Below are 24,508 nucleotides of genomic sequence, written 5' to 3'. Positions count from 1 at the left end.
GTGCAGCAATGGACACACTGATTTGTGTGTCTGTCATTAGCCACTTTGGGGATTCCAGCCTTGTCTTTAAAGTAACATTCCGATTCTTTAACCATTTTGGTTTCAATAAATTAATGGCAGAATCAAACATCTGAGTCTCGGCTCCTGGGTCCCGAAAATCAAAACAAACTGTTAATATGCACCAGTTTTAGCTGGTTAATTTCAGGAATTTTAGAATGTTTCATGCTGCTTTTACACAGAGTTCTTTACTAACATTTGAGTGCTGATCAAAGCGCTGTGGAAAAGCGTTTCCTCACATTCTGTCTGTATTTCATGATCAGTGAGGCTGTTCCAGAAAATGCTGCTTGATCACATGACACGCAAGTCTATGCTGGAGCTTTTCAAGCAACTTGCATGTTTATCTTACTGCAATATAGCTGTCCAAGATCATTTAGAATTTTCTCCCAGGGTGGATTTCTTCTGTCAGTGTGACCCAGATTTGACTGTTCATGTCCGGCTTGCAATGAGAAGATCTATTCTCTTGTTTACAAAACGCCAACAATCTAATTTTTGTTTTGTTCTTGTGTAAATCCAGTGAACAGCATTTGCATTTCAACATGCTTTGATAACAGCATTCTGTGTGCTGTTTATACAATTTGTATTATTATGGTCTTATGCAATGCTCGTTTGAAGTCATAGCTAGGACATGGACCAGACACAAACAATAAGAGCAGGAGGGTCTGAACTTGAATTGTCTCTCCGCTTGCGTAAACAGGAATGATTGTGTCAGTTATGATGTCACGCGCTGATGCATCAGGTTGCTATGGTTACACCAATGTGTGTGATCGTGGAGCCCATCACATTGGAAATCCACAGGAAACGGGCATGTGGGGGTGCACTTATGATCTGAGAAGCTGTATCTAGTCCATAAGGAATACATAACTTCATAATGTGTATATGAAATAAAGCACATGTTGGAGCACTTTCAGTGTTTCTCACTTTTTTCACAAAATACCACCATGAATGTATCTTCTCAAATCAGTAAGTTAGCCATCAAACCTTTTCCCAAAAAGTGGGACAAAATATTTTGTTCACACCAAAACATTCCTACTGCACTATAGTGAGCTCAGTCCTATAAATAGGCCTGCTTGATGAGTTTACAATAGCCTGCATCTGTACACAGTCATGCTGAAGACCTCAGCGTTGTTAAGAGTAATGTTATAAAACAGGCAGCAAGTGTGTCCTCCTCCCATCTGTTCTCTCTCCTCTGTCTCTATTTCTCTGTGTTCCATGACGCAAAGCCTGAGTGGGAGTGGACAAACCTTCTGCTCCCTGAGAGGACTGAGTGGGCCGACGCCATCCGCTCCGTGCGCAACAGAAACGGAGGCATAGATGGATGGGAAGGGGAGAAATTTGAACGGCACCAGTGGAAGCCTCAGAGAAGGTGATGATAATTGATGCAAAGAAGTAAATAATGGGGATGAATGGTGAATAGGAAAGGAGAGAGTGTCAGTACCGTGGGAGTGTCAGTACAGCTTGTCGAATGGGTTTGTTGGAAGGAGATGTGGAAGAGTGAGGAAATGTAGATAGAAAGAGAAGGGGTGGGGTTGGGGGGGGGGGGTGAGGGGATGAGATGCTAATAATGGGGAGATAAGGATGCGAGGGCGGAAGCAAGCGGAAGACAGACAGGAAAGGAATGGCTCGAAAAAAAAAACAGGAACCAGAATGATGATTCTCAGAACAAATGCATTTGAAATTGATGCCAAGGCTGGGGGGTCCAGTCAATGGTATCATGGAGTTGCACATCACTATGCAAATGTGGCCAGTATTCAAAACAGTGTAATTCAGTTGATTAGATGATTAGTTGAATTAAAACCGCAGCATATTTTTGCTCATTTACGTAATGTTATACTCAATGTATTTAGGAATAATCCTCGGACTGTAATTGTCCAATCCCTCTCAGCATAAAGCCCTCTGACATAAATTTCTGGACATAGAAATACCATGAATTGATTTAAGCTAATTATTTGTGACCCGTGGGCATCGTCAGTAGTGTTTTAATGATTACAATGGATGAACAACGGTTAGCTGCAGATAGCATATTAGCTCTGGTAAAATGTAGAAAACGTTTATTTATTTCTGTTTGAGGCCAAACTCTAACAAATGTTCATAAAGAATTCATCAGTTTTAGCAAAACAAGTATGAATAACATTGATATTTGGAACACACCGTTTACCTTCTGAGTAATATGCATCGGCTAAAATATAACCAACAGTATTGAATGTCAGTGAGATAAAGTCCAGTAAACTCCAAGAATCTCTTTGAGTAAACAAACTTCCTTTTATATTTTTATTCTTCTCCCCTCATTAGTGCAGCACAAAAAAGAGCTTTAAAAAGCTGAAGTCAATAGAGCAAACATCTTAGCAAACATTTAAGCCATCTCACCAAATAAGAGCAACAGTATAATCCATTTGGAGTTGTGTACCACTTGATTAATGTAAGGGAATATTGACTTTTACAACTTTGTTGTGGTCTCCTCCCTAAAGAGACAAAATATTAGCTCTTTAGTTAAATGCTGTAATTAACTGTGGCTGGTATATAGTTAGTTCATCAGTCTTTAGTGTCTTGAAAGATGAACAAAATCAAAGGTCATATACCATTTTTTTAAATAAATTGAATTATTATGGTGTTTTCTTATTCACGTTATTGCCCAATATACAGTTATCTTTTTCAGACTAATATAAAAGGTTCCTGTAGAAACAACACTGTCATGAATGAATGTCCCTCATAGTGACCTCCATCTATTTCTAGATCCCTCCCTCTCCTCCCACCTTCTGCTGCTTCTTTTCAGTAATCCGTTGCCCCTCGTGGTCCATCGGTGGCTATTTTACACTTTGGCTAAATCAAGCTCTGAGGTAACATGTGACACCTTCTGTTTCCATGCTTCCGGTCGCTAGGCAACGTCAGCAATTATGCCACTGCCAAGAGAGGGAGTAGAGGAAGTTGCACCCCGAGGCCCCTTGCCACCATTATTCTTGGCCGTGGCCACTCATGCTTCATCCCTCATCTCTAAGTGCAGTGCCCCCATACCAAGACAGTGACGAGAGCACGCGGCAGCATGCTGCGCTTCCTACTGCTCTCATTAAATCAGCTCTCTTGTGTTGCAGGAATGAATTTGTCTGCTGAGGACTTGCATGAGGGACTCGCACCAAAACACTCTACTGCCCTCTGTTGTTACCTTCGGTAAAATAATGAATAACTGAGTGGACGAACTGAAAAGTGCAAAAGAAAAAAAAGGACCTTTATTATTGATTTAATCTTTAATTTTCAATGCAGTTTTACACAGTATGTCATCCATCCATTATGTAACAGAATGGCTCCATATCATATTAGAATAATGGAAAATGGTTAATGACAGAACCAACTGTCAGGAGCATTTTAATATCGAAGCAGAACCTGTTTTTTTTTTTTTTTTTTTACATACAGGGACGTTTTTTAATCTGCATATTTGAGATCACCATCATAAAAATCAAATCAACTTTGTGATCTAAACACCTTAAAGGTACCTCTTGCTGATGAATAAAATGAATAAACTGTTGTTGTTTTGCATTTAATGGAAGCCATGTTTTTCTCGTCACAATATATTCTTTTGCCATTTTCCCTTTTGCCCATTGGAAACAGTAAAATGTTCACACACATTGTTATCAGAGATAATACTCTTTTACCAAAGAAAGACTTTGCATAATCAGACATTCAAGGGCTTTTTCACAAAGCACGGCCTAAACCAGCAATTGCAATTCTTAGCGGAGACATAGAAACACACACGCACACACACGCACACACACAATGGTCCTCTCTGTTAATGCAATCAGACAGATCAGAATTCCACACTAATTTGACTGCAAACCGAGTGCAGGACATGAATCCAGACTGTGTCGACAGAGAGAGATGCTCTAATTGCAATTCAGAGTGTCCCCACACAAGAGTGAACACAACCAATAATACTCAAATGGAAACATGATTGGGAGGAAAATGTGCTTCCAAAGGCCAGCAGGGCTTAAGGTTACATGTTATGGAAAAGGCTCACATGTATATTTAAACCCCCGGAGAGAGATTTCTACCAAGGTATTACTGAAGGTAAATATTAGCTTTCTTAGTCAAAACAGAGTAAAATAAACTGAAATCACAGAAGTAAACTGTAAAATGTTACTGTTCAGATATAGAAGAATAATTTTGTTCCTTATTTATAGTTTATGGAAAAGACCAAGAAGCTATCTTTAGCAACAGAGTCTCTATCAGCGGTATTACCTTGCGCAATTTGTATCGTTTCTTTAGCCATTCAGTTACTAAAACTAAGACTTAATTTCTTCGTACGATACATTCCTGCACTTTGTCATCCTTTTAAGCCGCTGTGCTACAGCATACAGGGACATTTCCTTCTGAAAAATCAATTTTTATAAAAAACTGCTGTTCTTAGAACATCTGGGAGTTCGTTTTGGGTCAACACATGGTGTTGCTTCTTGATTTGACATATGTTGCATTTTAATATATTATCAGTAGTCATTATCATATGTTGTGGTTTGAAATATGGCTTTGACGTATTTCGAAAAGATGTTCTTTGGGGTTTCTTGCAGAGAGTTTGAAGAGCAGATACATAACACTGCAGACTGGAAGCAGCCTAAATAAATGTAAATGCTTCAGTCTGTAAAACGACCCTTTCGCAGCTTCAGTTTACAGACCAGTATTTCTGGCCAAGTCCACATTTTTACCTTTTAACATTGCACTATGCATTTGATATTTAAAATGCTGAGAGCTTCTTTCAAATACCTTAAGGGAATTTATGTGCATATTCTGATTATATAGTTTGTTATATTGTATGAATCTGGTATATTTTCCCTCTAAGACTCTCCAAATGTTAGCTATTTTAAACAGTCATAATCCATATTTTTACTGGCTGTGCAAGGTGCATTGCTCCAGCGATAACCCAACGGTTTGTCTGTTGCTCGTTCCACCACTTTAATCCAGAGCGTTTCAGCAAAAGCGATTGCTACAATTTAGAAAAGACATTTGAGGCCCCCAGAAGATGAATCTCACAGTTTTGGTGATCTCTTGACGAGTACAATCATGAGGTTAAATGTTTGTTATTATTTGTTAATGGATAGACATTCAATTAAAGCTCATTGTGTTGAGAGTGTCAAAGACACTGAAACTACTCCATCACGGGGACAAATAAATAACTTAATACTTCTTAACACAGAATGAGCAAGTAACCTGAACAGGAAACTCATCTGTTGGCCAGCATAAATAACATTAAGATCAAAACAAACATGTCTTACTATGAAAGCTTACTCATAGGCTTAACACATTTACTATCTCAGTTACCGTGACTTACTCCAGAGAAGACTATGTATGCTCTGATTCTAATTTATGATTCAGCATTTGAGAAAAAGCACCTTCGGAAGATAATGAATGAGTGATAACCAACCCGTGTGACGACCATTCCCGCTCCCCCCTACTGCTTTACATGTGGCACATATGAACTTGAGTTCCAAACTGATAGAAATATGCAGATTTGGTTGATTTCATTTGGTCATAGCTTCTATGACAGCTTCTATGCCCCAAATATGAATAGAAATATGCCTCTGCAGTGCAGAGACTGCAATTTTAAAAAACATGAATACCTTCCCTCCGCCAGGGAAATAAAAACATCCCAGGTCCAACTTTGTCACTAGCCATTCTTTCCTGTAAGGGTGTATTGCAAAGGGGCGAAGTGCACACTGTTGTGTAAACAAGACCTGTAAAGAAATGAAAGAGAGAGAGAGAGAGAGAAACAGGCGTTGTTTAAGCAAGCCTCGCTTTGTGCCGTAATAATACATTTAAAGATCTGTGAGGAGAAAATAGCAGCACGGTAGACTAAAAGTAACATCTCCGCCACTGATGGCACCCACGCTTTCCGCCAGTGGGTCAGTGGGTGAGGGAAGAGTGGAGGGAAGTGGAGGCGAGAGGAGAGGCATGTGGCCGTATGCCGCTATCCAGGGGAGAGTGTGGGCGGCGTGGGCGGCAAGAGAGAGAAAGACAAGGACTTCCGAGGCCAAGTGGGCCGTGGTTCTGCTAAAAACAGACGCGATGACGTTCAGAGGTCAGCCGGCTGATTTGTCATCAGCTATTTCGACATTGTTAACAGCAACTGACGAGGGAGATGGAGAAGTGTTGACATCACTGGTGCATGCTCACATCCCTTTCTTGCCCCCGCATCCTTCAAATTGTGCAATCATCAAGGCCAGAGAAATCTAACGCTGTTTCCCGGATTTAAGGCTCTGCCATACCTGGTAGGCAGGACACTACAGCGCGTCTAGATGCTTGTGTCACAGCATCACCTTTAGGTGCTTTCTGGTCCTGCTGCTGAGTGGAGAGTGTCAACCGACCTCTCCTCTCCTCTGCTGTCCTCTGCTGTCTGACCTTTGAACTGTTCCCCTCTGAGTCATGACAGACTTTCCATCCAAAGCTCATAAATAAACGATGAATTCCCCCGATTAGCCAACGATGAACTCTGAACACCTCATGGAATAACTGGGAATAAGTTTGACACAAAGGTAAAAGAACCTGGAGTAGTTTTGCGCCTATCCTCTCACGTGCACACAAACAAACACACACCCACGAAGGGAGAATGAGGGTAGAGTTTCTCACTGCCTGCTAATGACACTCCAGTGCCAATGTCATAGTCAAAGAGAGTGGGAGACTTTGTTAACACACATATTTGCTGGCGTGTTTGGTAGCAGCGTGGATCCCCATGGTTGTAGTTTTTTCCCGTCTTGTCGTTAGTTATCCCCTCTGACATTGTAATGAACAGGGTCGATCTTACCACTATGTGATTCAGTGATAGAGTACCAGTGCCTAATAAATTAATTCGTTTTTTTTTTTTCTTTAAATGTCACAGAAGAACAAACAAACACCTCTCACATCCCTCCCATGTGCAAACGCCTCTTAAGACGTAGGACCTGCTCAGACCTACACTCCACGTGGTCTGTGGCGTGTCTGGGAGTTACCAGCAGGCTGCTGCTTGCACTGTAGTGGGTAGCTTGCTGTGGCAGGCACTGGGAAACAAGAATCAGTTTTAAGACAAAGACAAGATTAAGAAGTAGAACAGATAGATGTTCAACAACTATAATATATACCCCAAAAGGACGTATGTGAATAAAACACTGAGATGAGTGCATCCATCCATCTTCAAAGCTGCGTATCCTGCATTCAGAGTTTTAGGGGGGCTGGAGTCAATCTTAGCTAACATCGGGCGAGAGATGGGGTACACCCTGGATTAGTTGCCACACAGACAAACAACCATTCATAATCACGGGAATTGAGGGCCTGAGGGAAGAAGCTGTTCCTGTCAGGTTCCTGTGGTTTGGGCCTAGAGTGCTCTGTAGCGCCTACCAGAGGGGAGGCATTGCAAAGGTTTGTGCCCAGAAAATGAAGGGTCTGCAGTCATCTTTTTTGCCGTTTTCCTTACTGTGGAAGTGTAGGAATCCAAGATGGAGGGCAGGATGGAACCACTTACACCACCTGCCTCCACCATTCCTACACAATGCTGTATGTCTTTGAGATATTTGTATCTGATCCAATCTTATCCATGTACTGTAGTCTTCCTATGTACTGGATTGCTGCCCTCTTGTGGCCATGAAAAGAACACACAATATAATTCAAGGAGCCTTTTAATCTATTTTGTAATTTGTCAAGGACCACACCTTGACATGACCATGATGCCCCTTTTCTTATGTTGATTGGACATTATTAGAAAACACAATTTTGTATTTGTATTTTGATTCGAACTGAGCTTGACCTGGAGCCGAGCCACAGGTTGCCTGGAAAGTTAACCGGGTAGTTGACTGGAGATGTTAAGTGAGAACGCCGCTCCAACACAAACAAGTGAGCCGGAAGCTTTTTAAAGACATAGCATTCTGGCATGCATGTTTGACAAGGTAAGTCGAAACGATTAAGAAATCTTACTCTAGTTTAAGACCGTGTCTGTGTAATGAAATGCAGAATTTAGAGATCAGACAAGCGTTTTCTAAACCAAATCAAATTGAGACAACAAATGCTGCTACATTGGAGGAAATGCATGGAACATCTTAGAATAGCAAGCAGGGGTTGCAAAGAATGACATCATTGAAACTGGATGCCCCTCTTACACCAATTATACCTGGCATGCGCTTCATCTTCACATCTCCCTCTCTCTGTCTCTGTCTCTCTAGTTTCAAGACAGAGTCTGGTTATTACTGGCTGTGGGAATGGCCAGAGTGAATGGACGTGATGCTCCCCAAATGTGCAGATGTTAAAAATGTCCCCCACAACATACACATATTCTTAGTATTTCTTTATGTATTTGCTTACTGGGGTAATGGCTCTTAATTCTAACATTGTAACGATTTTGCTCAGACCTGAGGATCTAAGAGAAGGTGCGAATTGATACTGATAGTACAATTTAGTTGAGAATATTTTACCTTTTACCTTTGACTCCAGTCTAATTGGCTGCTATTTGGAATAGCTAATCAAATGTAATACAATCAAATTTGATGCACTGGTGAAAAAAGTCAATCAGCAAAAAAACATTTATTCCACCTCAACTAATTTACTTGCTGAAATATTTTCATTGTGATTGTATATTTTCTGTCATGTGGATTAAAACTTTCCCACAACTAGGTAATGTACAGTTTGAGACCTTTATCCCAAGAGGGAGTAAATAACCTAATCTTACCTCATAAAAAGCATGGTCTGATTCATATTTCCTTCTTAATAGACAGTTCCAATATACTATTTGCTTTTGTTGCATATGATCTAATAACTCATTTTGTGGAAAGTATTCCAATCATCTAATAAACTTCTGCTTTTCTTTATATCTGTCTACAGGTGCTGTGAAAAAGTCAGTTGATTAGCAATTAACTTAATCAAAAGGCGGGGCTACTTTTTAAATCACCCACATTTTTGGACATTCTTTTATCATATCAGAAATGATTATCCCGTCAGGAAAACAGGAAGAAAACAGACAAGATAATGTGGCTTTAACTCTCAGCACCTCCTCCTCCGGAGAGAAACGTGACGTCACTGGGCAGAGCAGCCAATCAGCGGGCGGCTCGCTGAGGCTGGAGGAGCAACTCCGTGCTGCTCGTGCAGGTGGCGTGCAATTGCGTGAGTGTATGTATGTGGGAGTGTGCGTCCCTGCGTGTCACCAACAAGTTGCTAATATTTTTTATTTAATTTCCTCCAAACGCATTTAGTATTGCGCTGCGGGAGTAAGCCGAGGCTGCGGCGAGTGAAGCATCTTTTCAGAGGAAATGAAAAAGACTTTCCACAACAACGGAACTCCGATGAAGTCGAAAATAACAAGTTTGCTCCGCGCAGCCTTTGAAAGCAAAGCCGCATCTCGACGAATGTCGGCGTGTCTTTCTGTGACAACAGCTAACAGGAGCTAAAGTGTCCCGCTGCTCGTGTCCTTGTCGTGGTCGGCAGTCAGAGTCCCGTGCGCCTTCTTTCTAAACGTGTCAGGCTCATGTTAAAACCGTCGTTGACAAGCAGTACGTGAGAGAGGGGACATGCTGAAGACACTGACCAAGAAGCTAAGAAGACACTCGCTCAACGAGATGCATCCTTTCCAACTGAAGGTGAGTTTGACTCGAGTCCCCTAACTACTGGAAACCACTGTCTCCTGTAGTATAACACTGTCTCCTGTAGCGTAACATTGTCTCCTGAAGTATAACACTGTCTCCTGAAGTATAACACTGTCTCCTGTAGTGTAACACTGTCTCCTGTAGCGTAACATTGTCTCCTGAAGTATAACACTGTCTCCTGAAGTATAACACTGTCTCCTGTAGTGTAACACTGTCTCCTGTAGTGTAACACTGTCTCCTGTAGTATAACACTGTCTCCTGCAGTATAACAATGTCTCCTGCAGTATAACAATGTCTCCTGCAGTATAACACTGTCTCCTGCAGTATACCACTGTCTCCTGTAGTATAACACTGTCTCCTGTAGTGTAACACTGTAGTATAACACTGTCTCCTGTAGTGTAACACTGTCTCCTGTAGTGTAACACTGTCTCCTGTAGTATAACACTGTCTCCTGCAGTATAACAATGTCTCCTGCAGTATAACACTGTCTCCTGCAGTATACCACTGTCTCCTGTAGTATAACACTGTCTCCTGTAGTGTAACACTGTAGTATAACACTGTCTCCTGTAGTGTAACGCTGTCTCCTGTAGTGTAACACTGTAGTGTAACGCTGTCTCCTGTAGTGTAACACTGTAGTGTAACACTGTCTCCTGTAGTGTAACACTGTACATTCTCCCCTGTAGCGTAACACAGTCTCCTGTAGTGTAACAATGTCTCCTGTAGTATAACACTGTCCCCTGTAGTGTAACGCTGTCTCCTGTAGTGTAACACTGTAGTGTAACACTGTCTCCTGTAGTGTAACACTGTAGTGTAACACTGTCTCCTGTAGTGTAACACTGTAGTATAACACTGTCTCCTGTAGTGTAACACTGTCTCCTGTAGTGTAACACTGTACATTCTCCCGTGTAGCGTAACACAGTCTCCTGTAGTGTAACAATGTCTCCTGTAGTATAACACTGTCCCCTGTAGTGTAACACTGTCTCCTGTAATGTGACGTCCTTCTGACCGCTCAGTCTGCAGAGACAGGCTGTCAGCGAGTCCCACCGCGTGGCCGCTACAGACAGGCTGCGTCCCGCTGGTCCACAGCGGGTCTCTACTTCTGTCTTGTAATTCCTTCCTCTCGTGGGCCAGTTTTCTGCGCAGCTTAAATGAGCTCAGAGCCGATTGGGATTTACAGTGAGCTCATTAACACTCCGTCCCTTTCTGTTTCACGCACGCAGCGCACGCACAAACACACTGTCTCACTCACACAGACCATGACACAGAGAACAGGAGGAACAGCCAGCCTCCTTGTCCTGATATTTCAAGCATGTGTTGCTTGCAGTCTTTTTTTTTTTTTTTTTTAGCTTCCAAACACCTCGACCCTGTTCATTACAATGTCAGAGGGGATAACTAACGACAAGACGGGAAAAAACTACAACCATGGGGATCCACGCTGCTACCAAACACGCCAGCAAACATGTGTGTTAACAAAGTCTCCCACTCTCTTTGACTATGACATTGGCACTGGAGTGTCATTAGCAGGCAGTGAGAAACTCTACCCTCATTCTCCCTTCGTGGGTGTGTGTTTGTTTGTGTGCACGTGAGAGGATAGGCGCAAAACTACTCCAGGTTCTTATACAAAGATTATACAGAGAAAAGGCTGGAATTAGCTCTGTGTGTGTGTGTGTGTGTGTGTGTGTGTGTGGTGTGCAAGCAGGGAGCGAGGCATGCTTATTTAGACTTTTCTGTAAAGAACCTTATTGTCGGGGGCCATAAAACTGTCCCGACATCCACGTCTTTACCCTCCTGTTGCCCACTTGGATTTGCATAATGGCTCTTTGGGGGGGGTCCAATTGTATCCACCATGGGTCACCAACTTGCTCCATCTACAACAATGTTGTGTGTGTGTGGGTGTCAACCGACTGCATGGTCGCATGGCAGCCATTTTGAGCAAAAGAGCTGACGGCGTTCAAAGGCCTCGTTTGGAGGGTGCAGGGCTAAAGTGTGCCGTCTCTGTTGTCTGCTTTTGTGTGTGTGTTGCTTTGCTCAGTGAAAAAGTTGCGTGTGTGTGTGACGGGGAGAAGGAATTGAGAATAGTAACTGGGCCCTGGTGCTCACAGACTGACTGCGTCACTGGTACCGCTTCCAAGGAATGATCAAGATAAAAAAAAGGACATGTATTTATTTTTTGAGACAGTTGCCAGTGTGCCTGCTTCAAAGACACGTGGTGTGGGAGGCACCTGCATCCACACGGTCCAATGGATCCATCTTGGATCAGCCCGCACATCAAGTTTTGAAGGTTATGAAGGAAACTCAAAGGATAAATCCACTTATATCAGTCGTGTGTTCAAGACTGAGACTGATTGTGATCAGGAATCAGGAAACATTTATTACCAAAACATGTCAGACATACAAGGAATTTGACTTGGTGATTGGTGCGTAGCAGCAGACAGTGAGACAATGGACAACAAGACAGATAAGACAACATAGATAAATGACTGTATTGGTGAATGGGGCTCATTTGTGATGAATCTGTAACAGCGGCACAAGTTTGGGATTGGGGTCTTAAAATGATGTTGGCTCCCTTTTGTTTCTGATCATCAGTTCAATAACTTCAAAAACTGCAGGTGATCAAAACGGGGAGTTTAGCGATCCAACGTGCGAGCCACGGACATTTTTTCCATCTTATTTTAATGGTTGAATAGTCCTCGTCTTGGCAAGCAAATAGGTTTTTGCCGTGTCTCTTGTTTGAAAATGAACCACCAGCTTTTTGATCTGGTTTAAAGACTCGGGCAAAAAAAAGGAAAGGTGCTGTTGGCCATCTGATTGTTTTTTCTGGAAGTCTGCTTGAGTAGCATAGTGTCCATCCTCAGGAAGATCAGTGTTCGAAGTGGGATTGCAAAAGGCGTCCAGTGCTCGCCTTTTGTGAGGTAGAATTGTCGTTCTGGTGGATGGAGCTTGAGGATTAAAGCAGCATCATTATTTACAACACTGCACTTTTACTCGGTGTGTAAAGGTCCACAGCAGGTCCGTAGCTCCTGTTCCACATGCACTCCCCAGGGCTCACTTGGGGGCCGAGGGCTCAAACGACTATTTTGGGATAATCAACAAAAGGCCCATCTCATAGGCTACTTCTACTCGGCTCTGAGGAGGATCCCCTGGACTGTGAGCTAGAGAAAAAGACCTCCTGCGGACCTCGGCTGGTGTGTTTTCATGAGACGGAGGGGTCCGTGTTGGCGAGGAAGTCCGGAGCAAAGCTGGTCCGTGTGCGTACGCTGTGACATCGGCGTGGATCCGGCTTAGCGAGCCGCTCAGTGACGTGAACGACAGACAAGGATTTCATTCAGACGTTTGTGACACACACGGTCTTTGTGTGCCATCTCATGCATGCACAAAAGCACTCTCACAACGTGCCGCAGCTCTAATCAGGCATGAAAATCCCTCACCTTTCGGCGAAATTCGCCGTTTTGTAACCAAATAGGTGACCTACGTGAATCGTGTAGATTCAATGAGTTTTTTTGGGGGGGGGGGTATTCATATTCAGTGAACTGCGAACAGGTGCGCGTGTCAGAAGGGAACGTGAGATTGAGTGAATTGCGAACAAGGTGAGTGATGGTTTCAATAATTTAAATATTTGCTGGTATATAAGTTAAGTATAAGTTAAGTTACCCAGTAGCTTTGTTGACATAGACTTAGCTAACGTTAGCTACAGCTTGATGAATTGAGTCATTTAACACAGCAGGAGAGGACGCGACGTTGGCCAGCTAGCTAAAGCTCACGTGGAAAATGATTAGTTGACACTACCGTTTTTGAGGAGGTAGATTTTGAGGTGAGGGGACTGACGAGGCAGAAGGTAAAGTGGTCCACCGTTCTATCAATAAGCAGACCTGCCAACCTGATACGCATTTTGACTTCAAAGTACGCTGGTACGATTTGTCACTCTAAACTACGCAAAAATTTGTCTAAAATGTATTTTAGACTAGTTGACCAGCACACATTATATGCAATGCAATATAATGCATGACGAGTATTTAATGATATGTCCCCTATTAGTTGTTGTCAATTCCCACCCCCCCCTCGGCGGTACGCAAAAAATGATTCCTGGGACAAAACCACTTGAAAACCCCTAGAGGGGTAATTTCCGTCTCACCTTTTTCACCCTTGACCCGTTTTCATGCCTGTCTAATGATCTGTCTGTAATCACCGTCTTAATAGACACCGGTGTGAGACTCTTAACATCTAACATGGGTCAAAGAATGGTAACAAAAATCTAGCACAATATTGAGGAAGGAGGGTTTGTCACGATACAAAAATCATGACTTTAGTACCATTGTTGCCCTAAATATCCCTGATACTTACAATACGATACTAGAATTAAATACCTTAGACACCACATGACACTGGCATAATTATTTATATTATTAATAAATAGTGCCTGGCATATATGGAATTTAAATCTGAAATTTAACTCAAGTAATCGCGTAATTGTTTTATATTATATATTATAATATTATTGGTGTAACAGCAAGTTAACATGCAGTAAATACAGCTGTTTCCTTTTTTCTGAACATCTACCAGAAGAAACATTTGTCTTCTATCAGGGAACAGCGTAGCGTGTTCAGTAGCAAGAGTTTACCGATGCAGTCTGTGAAGCCTGTGGATTACCGACTGGGATTCTCAGTCAAAGAAAGAAAAAACACTTTCAGTGACAGGACAAAATCAACTTAACATCGAGAAAGAAAACATTTGGAGGAAGGGAAACCCTTCCTCCAAATTTTTCTTGCGTCGGTTTGTCGACAGTTGACCCGCATGCCGCACCCGAAGTAATTTGCCGAGGTTTGGCTCCACTAGTTGTTTGTGTAGCTCGTTGGCTGCATCAACGCTGTGTAACGCCTTCAAGTGCAGTGTTTCCCCTCCCATTATATCGATTTGCATGGTTAAATGTTTATGTTCGGTCATTGACCCCGACCTGTTTCGTCTCGGGTCGCGTACCACCCGGCTGAGTGGTGGTTGGTGTCACAGTGATAATGGTGGATCTGGGTGGCAAAGGAGGAAGGAAGTCGCTGCGAGTGGTGCCTTGTGGTGTAATGTGCAGGCCCGGAGCTGAGGCACGGCGTGATTACTTCACACTGTGACACAGCCTGAAACCCAAACTGGTCGCTTTGCGGCAATATCTGGCGCTTTGAAAACAAAATATCTTATCCCGGAATCGTATAGATCTGAAGAGTTCTGAGGTGGAGTGAGACAAGGAGAAAAGGTGATGTCCTCCTGATCTTTGTAATCATGTGACGTGTTGAGTCCAATCGGCATTAAGATCTTTGCAATGTCATTCTTTCACTTCAAATTGAAGTTACCGCGCCGATAATTAATTATTATTATCACCATACACGTTTCGGTACAATCTCTGACCTTAATCATGTCAGTTTAGAATCTTGGTCAGATCAGAAGACCGTAGTTATAAAAGCTGGAGGTTTCATCACACCACAGTGAATTAGGGGCGGCGGCCAAACATGGTTTGCCGCAATGTGGATCAAACTTCACCGAACCCAATATGTATGATAGATTATTCTACATTCTACATTCTCACTTTTTGGATTAAATTGAACTCTCCCCATCATCACCTTTTTCACCCCTTATGAGTGTGCGAGTAGTGGAGAGGCCACGCAGTTACTGCACGGACAATGATGCCAATGACTGTGGAGACAAAGCAAAGCTGCTCGATCCAGCGTTTTAAAAGGGAAAATATGCAGGGTAATGAGCGATTGTCCTGAAGAGGTAAATGTCCTGCAGTTTAGTTGTGAACGGGACTCGAGGTTTCCAAACGATCCCTTCCTTCTTAGCGTACCGCGGCAGTGACTTTTAACCATGCTGCTTCACAGTGATTCACTGGTTAGCCGGTGTAGCCAAACCCCCGAGCGAACGGCTTGCCAAAATACATTTCCTTCCCACAGTTTTCCTTCGGTGTAATCTTTTCCGACGGATTTCACAAAGTGACGCTAGCTCGAGAGCCAAAATTTTTTTTTGTTGCTATCTGTACTGGATCACAGGACGGGAACTGGGACTTTTTGCAGTGTTTTTTTTGCTTAGCCTTCTTTCATGATCTCTGATGTCATGAGACATACATTAAAAACAATTTGAATGTCTGAGCTACAATGAAATGTTTTGTGTGTGTGTGTGTGTGTGTCAGAGAGGCGGACCGTTGACACTGTGTTAGTGTGGATACATGTGTGTAAGCACATGCACACAAGCACAGATGGCCACTCCTCAGCGAGGCCTCTGGGTGGTAATTACTTAACTGTTAGTGGTGTGGTCTGCAGGGTGTCTGTATCGTTGCTTGTGGTCTAGAATTAGATTTTAAAGAGCCTCGCTGGTTCAGGTTGTTGGCGACAGGAAGTAGCCAGGACTTAGACCGAAACGTGACTCAACTCATCATTTAAATCATCTGTACGCAAAACAATCAGACAACAATGCAGACAATGTTGTCAAATCGTCCATCATCTGCGCTGTTGGTGAGTGTGAAATGGCCAAATGATACAGAACTCTGAATTAGGATTCAGTTGACCTTATTTTACCTTATTTTATTATTAAATCGATCCGATGGTTTAGGTTTTACTTGCTTTATTTTGTTAGATACTGAAATTGAAACTCCCTTCAGTATTTGACATATATTCTAAACATTTCTCAGATTTCTTACCATGGCCGTGGAGAGGGAGGGGAGAGTGACGACTCCGAGGGGGAGAACCAGGAGCTTGCACAGATTGACAGAGGTAGGCCCAAACCAAATCATTTTTGATGTAAATAGATAATGATCCTCCCCGTCGCTTATTGTTCCTTCCACATGGAAATGAGAGGTTTTAAGTCAACAGATAATATGACATTTGTAAACCACGTTCTCCTTGTTCACCGACTCCCCCAGAGAGATGGAGAAACTGTTGCCTCACACCCTTGGCGACCAGCCAGCAGCACAACCAGGGGCTCCTCTCTCCAGCCCGGTTACGACGCCTTCGCCTCCTCTTAGACGCCAATGTGGATCGCCACTCCTCCGAGGAGGAAGAGCTTGAGCGGATTAGCCGCGGCGACAACAGGAAGTGGCTGTCGGCGCTTCCCCGGCGCCACGGCGACCACCACAGCAGCCCCTCCAGCGACGAGGAGGTGCGCGACCTCTGTGGTTGCAGGTCACCCTCTGCCTCCGCCAGGGCGCTGGGCGAGCCGGCCGGGCGCCTGGCCGCCTCCCCGAGCCCCGTGCTCTTCAGCTCCAGTCCACCGCGTAGCGTCAAGCCCCCCCCCATGCGCTTTCAGCTGCAGGTGGTGCAGCCGGTGGCGCGGCCCATCATTTTGACCCACTTTGACCAGTCAGCACCATATAGGAAGTATCGGCACAGTTATGGTGGGGAGCCGGGGAGGCCGAGTCTGGATCTGGAGAAAATGCAACAGGTTAGTAGCTCATTAGCATAGAGCCGCACCATTTAAAAATATTATTATCACAAATAATCCCAAAGTTGTTTGTCCCATCTCTTTGACCAGGGCTATGATAAAGTAGTAATTATAATATACATCATATTGTCGCTCACTCCTCCCTCAGAGGGGTGCTTAGCTGGGTTAGCGCCATAGTTCTCCAAAGTCACCATAAAATGTTGTTGCTCTATTTGTATTAGCGTCTGATACACGATATGACACACCAACCGGCAAGGTGGCAGGGCGATATCCGCTTTTTGGTCCTTTCCTTCCCCATAATAAAAACCCAAGAGTATCCCCTTTCGAAAAACACTATTAAATAAAGTGCATTTCTTAGCATATGAAACTAGTTGCTGCATGTGAAGTGATATTTAACTCGTCACTGTAGCAAGCTGTTTATCTCCCCAACCAATTCAATCAGTCATTGTGGAGCCAAGGATTTGGCCCAACAATACAATGATGCACTGCCAAGACTACTATTAACTAGCTACCCCCCGCCCGCACACACACACGCACACACACACACACACACGGGTTCCCTTTTGATAGGCGGACACGCGCTGCCACGGTGGTCTGGCAGGGGAGGGATGAAGGAGAGGGAGGCTCGGACGGCAGATGTCTGCCCCCGTTTCTCACAAAGGCCGGCGAGCGAGGGGAAACGACGAAGGGGTGGAGGCAGAAGGAGAGGATTAAACACACAACAGAAAGACGGCGGCCACTAATGAGTCATGGTAAAGCTGGTCCACTAATCATTCAAATCCAATAGACTTGCTGGCCCACACCAATAGATTGGAAACTGTGTGTGCGCACGTGTGTGTTTATGTGTTTGCAGTTTGAAACTGCAGTTTTCAGGGGTCCATATGTCCATGGGGTTTTTAGAGGGAAGGAACAGATGAGAGACAGCGGGCAGCAAAGACAGGGGTGCAGAAAAGGAGAGGTAGAGTGTGTGTGTATCGTCTATTTCTGTCTGCATGTGTGCGTCCTCCTGTCCTGTTTGTTGCTGTATCCATGTGTGTGTCACAGTGCGTCTGTATGTATGTGAGAGTGTACACACCCAGTGAAGTGGAATGGGAGGTGCTGCTGGGAATACAATAGGGGGCCTAGGAGGTAGCCTGCAGACTCCGCTCCCGTCTCCCTTTAACCCTTTAGCTGGACAGCTTCCAGCGACAAGTCTCCCTCAGCCTCGACCACGTCATGCCTGTCACACGTGCTGTCCATGAGTTTCAAAGCTGACTGAGCTGCTTCCCTCAAATTCAGAGGTATTAGTAAACATCTGCTACTACAACAGATTGTGTAGTAATGTATTCAGGAGTGTAGAATGAAGAAAAGTGACACATGGTTAATGGTCACTGAGACATTTCTAAAATCAGTCCCCCTAAAGCCACCATAAAGAGTGTTGTTAATGTGGGGTGGACAGAATGATTGCGCTGCCGTCAGAGTGGTGGACGTGTAGGATGAAAAACAAAAAGGACGTGTTCGTTTGGGTAGTGGGTGGAATAGTGTCGGCTCGTTGTTTGTAGCGAATTACACTTACAGCCCCATTTATGGCCTTTTTTAAAGGGATTTCTCACTGTGTAAGATTTGGAAGTAGCCTCCTTGACGTCACCCTTCGGTGGGTGGCTCGTCCCGTTGCCATCACGGCAGATGGGCGAAGAGGTGGAGCGCTGGAGGAGCTGGGGGGGATGTTGACGCAGCAGAAGAGACAGGTAGCACGTAGCGGCTCACTACGGCACTCACCCCAAAGGGCCGCGCCCAAATATCTGTGTAAATTTGGAACCTTAACAAACGGTTCAAATGATATCTGACGTTAGCATACCATCCTTTCAACTTCACTGTACAGCTGTCATGAACGAGGATATTAGCTCTAGAGATCTTAACATGGGGTGTTGGAAGGGTCTCGCTGGATTGACTCCAGCCTCAAGTGGCCATTCAAGGAACTGCAGATATGACCTTTTGCATTGTCACTTCAAAAAGAAATGCATCTCCAACAACTTTTCAAGTACAAACATTAGTTTTTGAATCATCTTTCAAGCAGCTTGTGCCCACATGTACCGTTGTCTCGCTGACACGACTCCCACCCTCCCCCCAAAAAGATAAGAGCATGAGGGCACACCAGCTCACTCTCAGAACAGCAGGGGGCTCGTGCCTCCATTCTCTCCCGTGCTCCCTTCCCCCTTTTACAGAAGCTACCTCCCCAAACTCCAGACAATTCAAATGATTGTGTGATCCCTCCACCCCCACTGTGTGTGTGTGTGTGTGTGTTTTTTATTTTTATAGTGGAGTGGGAGACAGGATATTGCATAAACGCCACTGACTGGTTGAGCGAGACAGCTGGATGTGCCTCACTTCCTCCATCATCCTGGCCTAATGTCCAGTGACTGCTGAGGCACGCTATCAGACCTGTCCTTACTGTAAAGGGCTCTCTTCAAATGATGGTTGAATTTCACAAAAGGGCCGGGTGACCATGCACATGAACATGAACACAGCATAACTTGATGAGTTGTGCTATGGGGGGTTGTTGGATTTGCATGAATGTTCATAAAAGTGTTGTTGTTACATGTTGATCACTGTGCATTCTTGTCCACAGAAAATGCTGCTGAAAAAGAACTGTGGAGGGAAAACACGGACCATAAAGATTCGGGTGAGTTTTTAACAGTAAAAGAACCAAGTATTTAGCGCGATGAATTCATTTCACAGCCGTGTATGCGTGTGAATTCAGATTTTTACCACTTGAATGCAGACACACAGTAGATGCTCTGGATCAGGGTGGGGTGTTCATTACAGCCGAGATAAGGGTGCCAGGTTTGCCCCGGTGAACAGCCTGGCCCGCTTTGTCAACAAAACCTTGATGTCCATCCAAGTGCACCCTGGGACGGCATCTAGCGACGGCGTTTGTGGCCTGAGCCGTCTGGGAAAAAAACCTGATGGCACCATTAGCTCTTTTTAAAAAACAACAACACTGTGATGCCTAAGGAAATGAAACAAGAAGAAAACATGTTCTATTTTTTTCTCCAAGTTTGGTTCATCTCTTGATCCTAACGACTCTTTAATAGCCGATCTTTCCACTGCTCCCAATCGTGTTCTGGGAATCGCACATTCACCCGCTTAAGTGGCTTTGTAAACAAAGTTATTTTCCCGACTGATCTTCCCGTAAAACTGCCTTCTCTTCCCTCCCCTTGGAACACGAGTGAGCATTGCGTGCGCTGAACTGGTTGGCGGTGGGTTCAGGGAGGCCGGCGGGTGGAGGGGACGGGGAAGAGCCTGGCCGTCTTGGCACAGAGCTGAGCTCTCCAGAAGGATGCGCAGTGTGCCGAGAGAAGTGACGTTGGTATCACATTGTGTGGGTTGGTGTCAACGGAGCCTCGTCACACAACGCGTTTATGCGCACGCACACACACACACACACACACACACACAGCAACGCATAGTTGCCCTATTGCTCCATGTCAAAGTACGAATGAGCGGTGCAAACAAAGTAAAAACTGATCTTTTGCGAGTGTTTTGAGGAGGAATTTGCGAGTGTTGCTGAGAAAGAGCTGAGGGGGAAGGGGAGGAGGCGCAGCGCTGTCGGTTCTATGCTGTATTTCCAGGGATGAAGTCATTTTCCATTTATAGCCTGGCCGGCTGATACATGGAGATATTGCTCATTATCCTCCGTTCCCGTGCGTGTACTCTGTAGCGTTGCTTCCCCATCCGCACGGCTGTGCACACTGGGTGTGTTCCAGTTCCTGGGTTTGTATTATTATTTTTCTTGAAGTGAGAGTTCTTTGAATTGATGAACCATTTGGAGGCTCGTCGTGACTCTCTCTACGCGTGGTTCCACCGAGCACACCGAGACCCCCCCCTCCCTCAATTAGTGAGTCCTGGGTCTCCTGGCCCAGATCCAGAAGAGACTCTGCATCTAGATGGCCCCCGGCTTTGAGGCTGGGTTCAAGCATGGGCGTAGTTAGAGGTGCTGAGGGGGTCGGTGGTTGTGTGGAAGTGCTTGGTGGGGGGGGGGGGGGGGGCGGCAGAGCCGGGCAGAATGGAAAGTAAAGATTGATTGAGTGAGGGCAATGGGGGCGGGGTGGAACGTGCCACATACCTCTTTGATTTTTGATTCAAGTAAACTACGTTTTGGGGCCTTGGCGCCATGGCAGACAAGTGTAGTCGGACGCTTTGGGAGCTTTTTTGCAGCGGCTAGATTGAGAAGATCAATACGACTAGTGTTAAATATTAAGCTACAGCCAGATATGCTGTGCATGTAAAACCCGTCCGACATATTCTGTTCATAGTGGAGATGTTGAAAGGCAACTTCTTCCTAGAGCTCAGTGGCACAGTCACCACTAACATACTACCTACCGGACAGGTTCAAAGGTGCTGAATAAGACATAGGTAGCATATCTATATCCACATGACAACATGCTGTGTACTAACATGTTTACCCCATGGGGATGGCGATACTTTCTGGACCTCTACGTAGTTTGAGCCCTCCAGGCCCTAAAGGTCCACCATACTGGAGAGGTGACCACAGGATGACTGATGGTTCGCCTCCACCTCCTGCAGTGGGGCCGACTCCACCACATCTATCAAGTTTACTGCAACTCGTTCTTGGCTCCACCATTTCTATTTTCCTCCACTCACTTTTTGCCTGTCTATACAGACTTTGGTGGATAAAAGAGCACTAAGTGGTCTTGGGAATTGTTGCCGTGTTACTGCTGCTCAGTTGTCACCACTGAATCCCTAGAGATGTCGGCTGGAGTCATGGCAACGCCCGGGTCCTCCCATGCACTGTTCACAGGGCCCCGTTTCAAATGCATTGGTGGCACTTGGTACTTTTCCAGGAGCAGAGGGATGTCTCACGTCTCTGAGAGGTGTTTGACAATGAGAAACCACACGTATCCATACAGACACACATCCCCCCCTCCTGGGACCAGCTCCTAATTACTGTGAATACATCCAAGGTCCCAATCCACCTCCTCAAAAATGCCCCCCCCCCCACACACAAACACTGCAGAAAGTGCTGCCTCACTGCCAAATCCAACAAAGTAATTTCCTGCCATTTCCTGGAGGGAGAAAAAAAAAGAAATGACGACGGCCAAGTTTAGAAAGCGGACTTGTAGAGCCACGAGGAGCGAGATTCTGCTCTGAGGAGGCGGGGGGAAAAGCCATTTACTGGGAATGTAGTAAAAAAAACAAATCTGCGTGAACATGTACATGTTTGATTTTCAATCCCGATGTCGTGACACGGCCACACAAACTATTCACTTGTGGTGCAACCGATCATCCAGCTCATTGTCTGGGTCACATTCATGGACTGGATCAGCACAAAGGACACGGATCGTATTTGGTGATCATTGATTCATGATCCATTTTCTGTTTGATTGTAGCGGCTGACCTTTGTCATAAAAACACACAATTCAAACAGTAGAAAAGGGAGGGTTAAAAGAAATCTTGTCATTAGTAGCTTAATGACGTATTATAAGCTGTTTGGAGTTAATGTAAATTCATCTCTAATATCCATTACATTATATAAACGTCAAGTTTTTTATAACGCTACATTTTATGAGCTTGCATATGGATAGCATATGAACACATAGTTATAATTAATCTTATACTTTGAGCCGTATACTCATTTTCATTGAGCAGAGCTTGACCATAAGGAAACCAAACTGAACCATTGGCAGTCTTGCTAACGCTACTAGCTCTCCTGTCAATTTAAACTCCTGTTGGGTGTTCACAATGTCACATGTTCACATGCCAGAGAAGCATGTCCTGATTGCATATGTTACTGATCAGGCACACTGTGATGGTTAGTGCTCAACTCCCAACTCCACTGCTGTTGAACTGTGACATCTTACCTGAAGGTCATCAGGTGATCAATGCCATTTCCACAGCGCTCCTCCTCCTGACTTCTCTCTCTCTCTCTCTCTCTCTCTCGGCATACAGAATGTGACCGGCGGTCGACCTCCACCCAGGTACACCTACGATCCCTCCATCTTCGCCTTCCGCTCCTTGAGCGTGGTGCCCCCCTGCAGCCCACTGGCCCCGTCTGAGGACCCTCCCTGCTCGTAAAGGAAGTTCTCTCAGCGCTAGTTCATCCGCTCTCGTCCTCCTTGTCTTTCCATTCCCAGACGGGAATTTCTTTTTTTCCGGCCTCCGTGGCGAGACAGAGAAGCAACCATTTATGAAACCGACCGCTAAGACTGGTCAAACTATTGCACACTCAGGTAATCCCACTTTATCCCTTTTAATCACCGTTCTCCCCCCGTGAAATCTACGGGACCATTGGGGGGATAAAAACGGACCCAAACACAATACTTCCGCGTTGGCCTCTGAAGAAGATGCTGTGATTGGAGCATCCAGAAACACTCATGCACAGAGACGTGTTCTGAAACATTACTTCTGGGTTACAATGCACGTGAGACAATCAAGCGGTCCTGGTGTTTCCTCCGTTGATGTGGCCACTGGACGTCCTGTAAGGTTCTTGGTAACTTCATACTTTAAACATGGTACCGTGAGTCATTGGATATTGTGTTACTGAGACAAACGTGGTGGTCAATCTGAAAATAGTTCTTTGGATTGGTCACTGACTATGCAGGTCACGATCGTGAAACACGCATGACCTGCCGAGCTCTGTGGCCATGTAGGTGTTCTCAATGAATTAGTCACTTTAGTCCAGGTCAGAGTGAAGTGCTCGTATCTTCTCTCCTCGCATGCATTCCACTGCTCATCAGAAAGAGGAAGTGATGTTTGTGAATAGTTCGCTGCACATCTGGCAAAAAGTTACAGGGGTTCTGTTCCGCGTAGCCGACTTGTTGTGTGCCATTTCTTTTTTTCAATATTGTACCTCATTGCTTTTTTCAGGTAGAAAACCACACTGGTTGTATCAGAGATAGTGTTTTTCTAGAGATATCTTAATGCCTTGAAATCACATTCCTGTCGCTCGGAATGAAACTTGAGTTCTGGGCTCCCGACGAGCCAATCAGTCCGATAAACGCAACAACCCCTTTAACAGCCTGTGGAGGAAATGCATTGTGCCTCCTTCACAGCCCAGAGGCTTCCAGAGGGACGCAGAAATCATACAATCTGCACACTAAACACACTTGAACGGTGTAAAGCTGGTCAATGTCACCACTGTAACCAAGAATGTAACGTTGTGGCATGAATCAATCAATAAATACCCTGTGGCCTCTTGATTAGAAGATTGTCAATTCTGATAAGTATGCCATTCATGTTGTGACCAAGGGGGAACCCGATGAATGAATAGCATTCTCCACTATCCATCTAAACCGCTCCATGCCAATGGTGTGGTTTCCCCTACAAATCACTTTCCTTTAATACAATTCAAGATACTTTCCAGCCAGCTTGGATGTTTGTCCACCAGCCAAGTTATTGGGTACACGGAGGTATTTGTTTTCTATGTGAGTGAGCGAGCGAGCGGGAAATAG

At 44.7% G+C, this 24,508-nt stretch overlaps 1 protein-coding gene and 1 long non-coding RNA gene across 2 annotated transcripts; both read left to right on the top strand.

The window, feature by feature from the left end:
- The first annotated feature begins 1,294 nt into the window (after nt 1-1,294).
- LOC120832448 (uncharacterized) lies at nt 1,295-3,588 on the top strand. Its single transcript, XR_005714211.2, has 2 exons — nt 1,295-1,423; nt 3,147-3,588. It is a non-coding gene; the product is annotated as an uncharacterized LOC120832448 (long non-coding RNA).
- Nucleotides 3,589-9,093: 5,505 nt separating this feature from the next.
- On the top strand, nt 9,094-24,256 carry LOC120832823 (uncharacterized). The gene is made up of 5 exons (XM_040199441.2): nt 9,094-9,635; nt 16,309-16,390; nt 16,540-17,057; nt 19,666-19,719; nt 23,007-24,256. Exons 1-5 carry the CDS (start codon nt 9,567-9,569, stop codon nt 23,130-23,132), a joined length of 849 nt encoding a protein of 282 aa, XP_040055375.1. The 5' UTR covers nt 9,094-9,566; the 3' UTR covers nt 23,133-24,256.
- Nucleotides 24,257-24,508: the final 252 nt, after the last annotated feature.

Source organism: Gasterosteus aculeatus, chromosome 15 (genome assembly GCF_964276395.1).
Source record: "Gasterosteus aculeatus chromosome 15, fGasAcu3.hap1.1, whole genome shotgun sequence".
Lineage (NCBI taxonomy): Eukaryota > Metazoa > Chordata > Actinopteri > Perciformes > Gasterosteidae > Gasterosteus > Gasterosteus aculeatus.
Note: the sequence above shows the minus strand (reverse complement) of the source record. Positions and strands in the feature narration are given on the sequence as shown.

Excerpts from the sequence above, each read along its gene's own strand:
- LOC120832823 (XM_040199441.2), top strand. The coding sequence starts at position 9,567 with ATGCTGAAGACACTGACCAAGAAGCTAAGAAGACACTCGCTCAACGAG. Across the intron at positions 9,636-16,308 it reads TGCATCCTTTCCAACTGAAG|ATTTCTTACCATGGCCGTGG; the intron begins GTGAGTTTGACT and ends AACATTTCTCAG. Across the intron at positions 19,720-23,006 it reads CACGGACCATAAAGATTCGG|AATGTGACCGGCGGTCGACC; the intron begins GTGAGTTTTTAA and ends CTCGGCATACAG.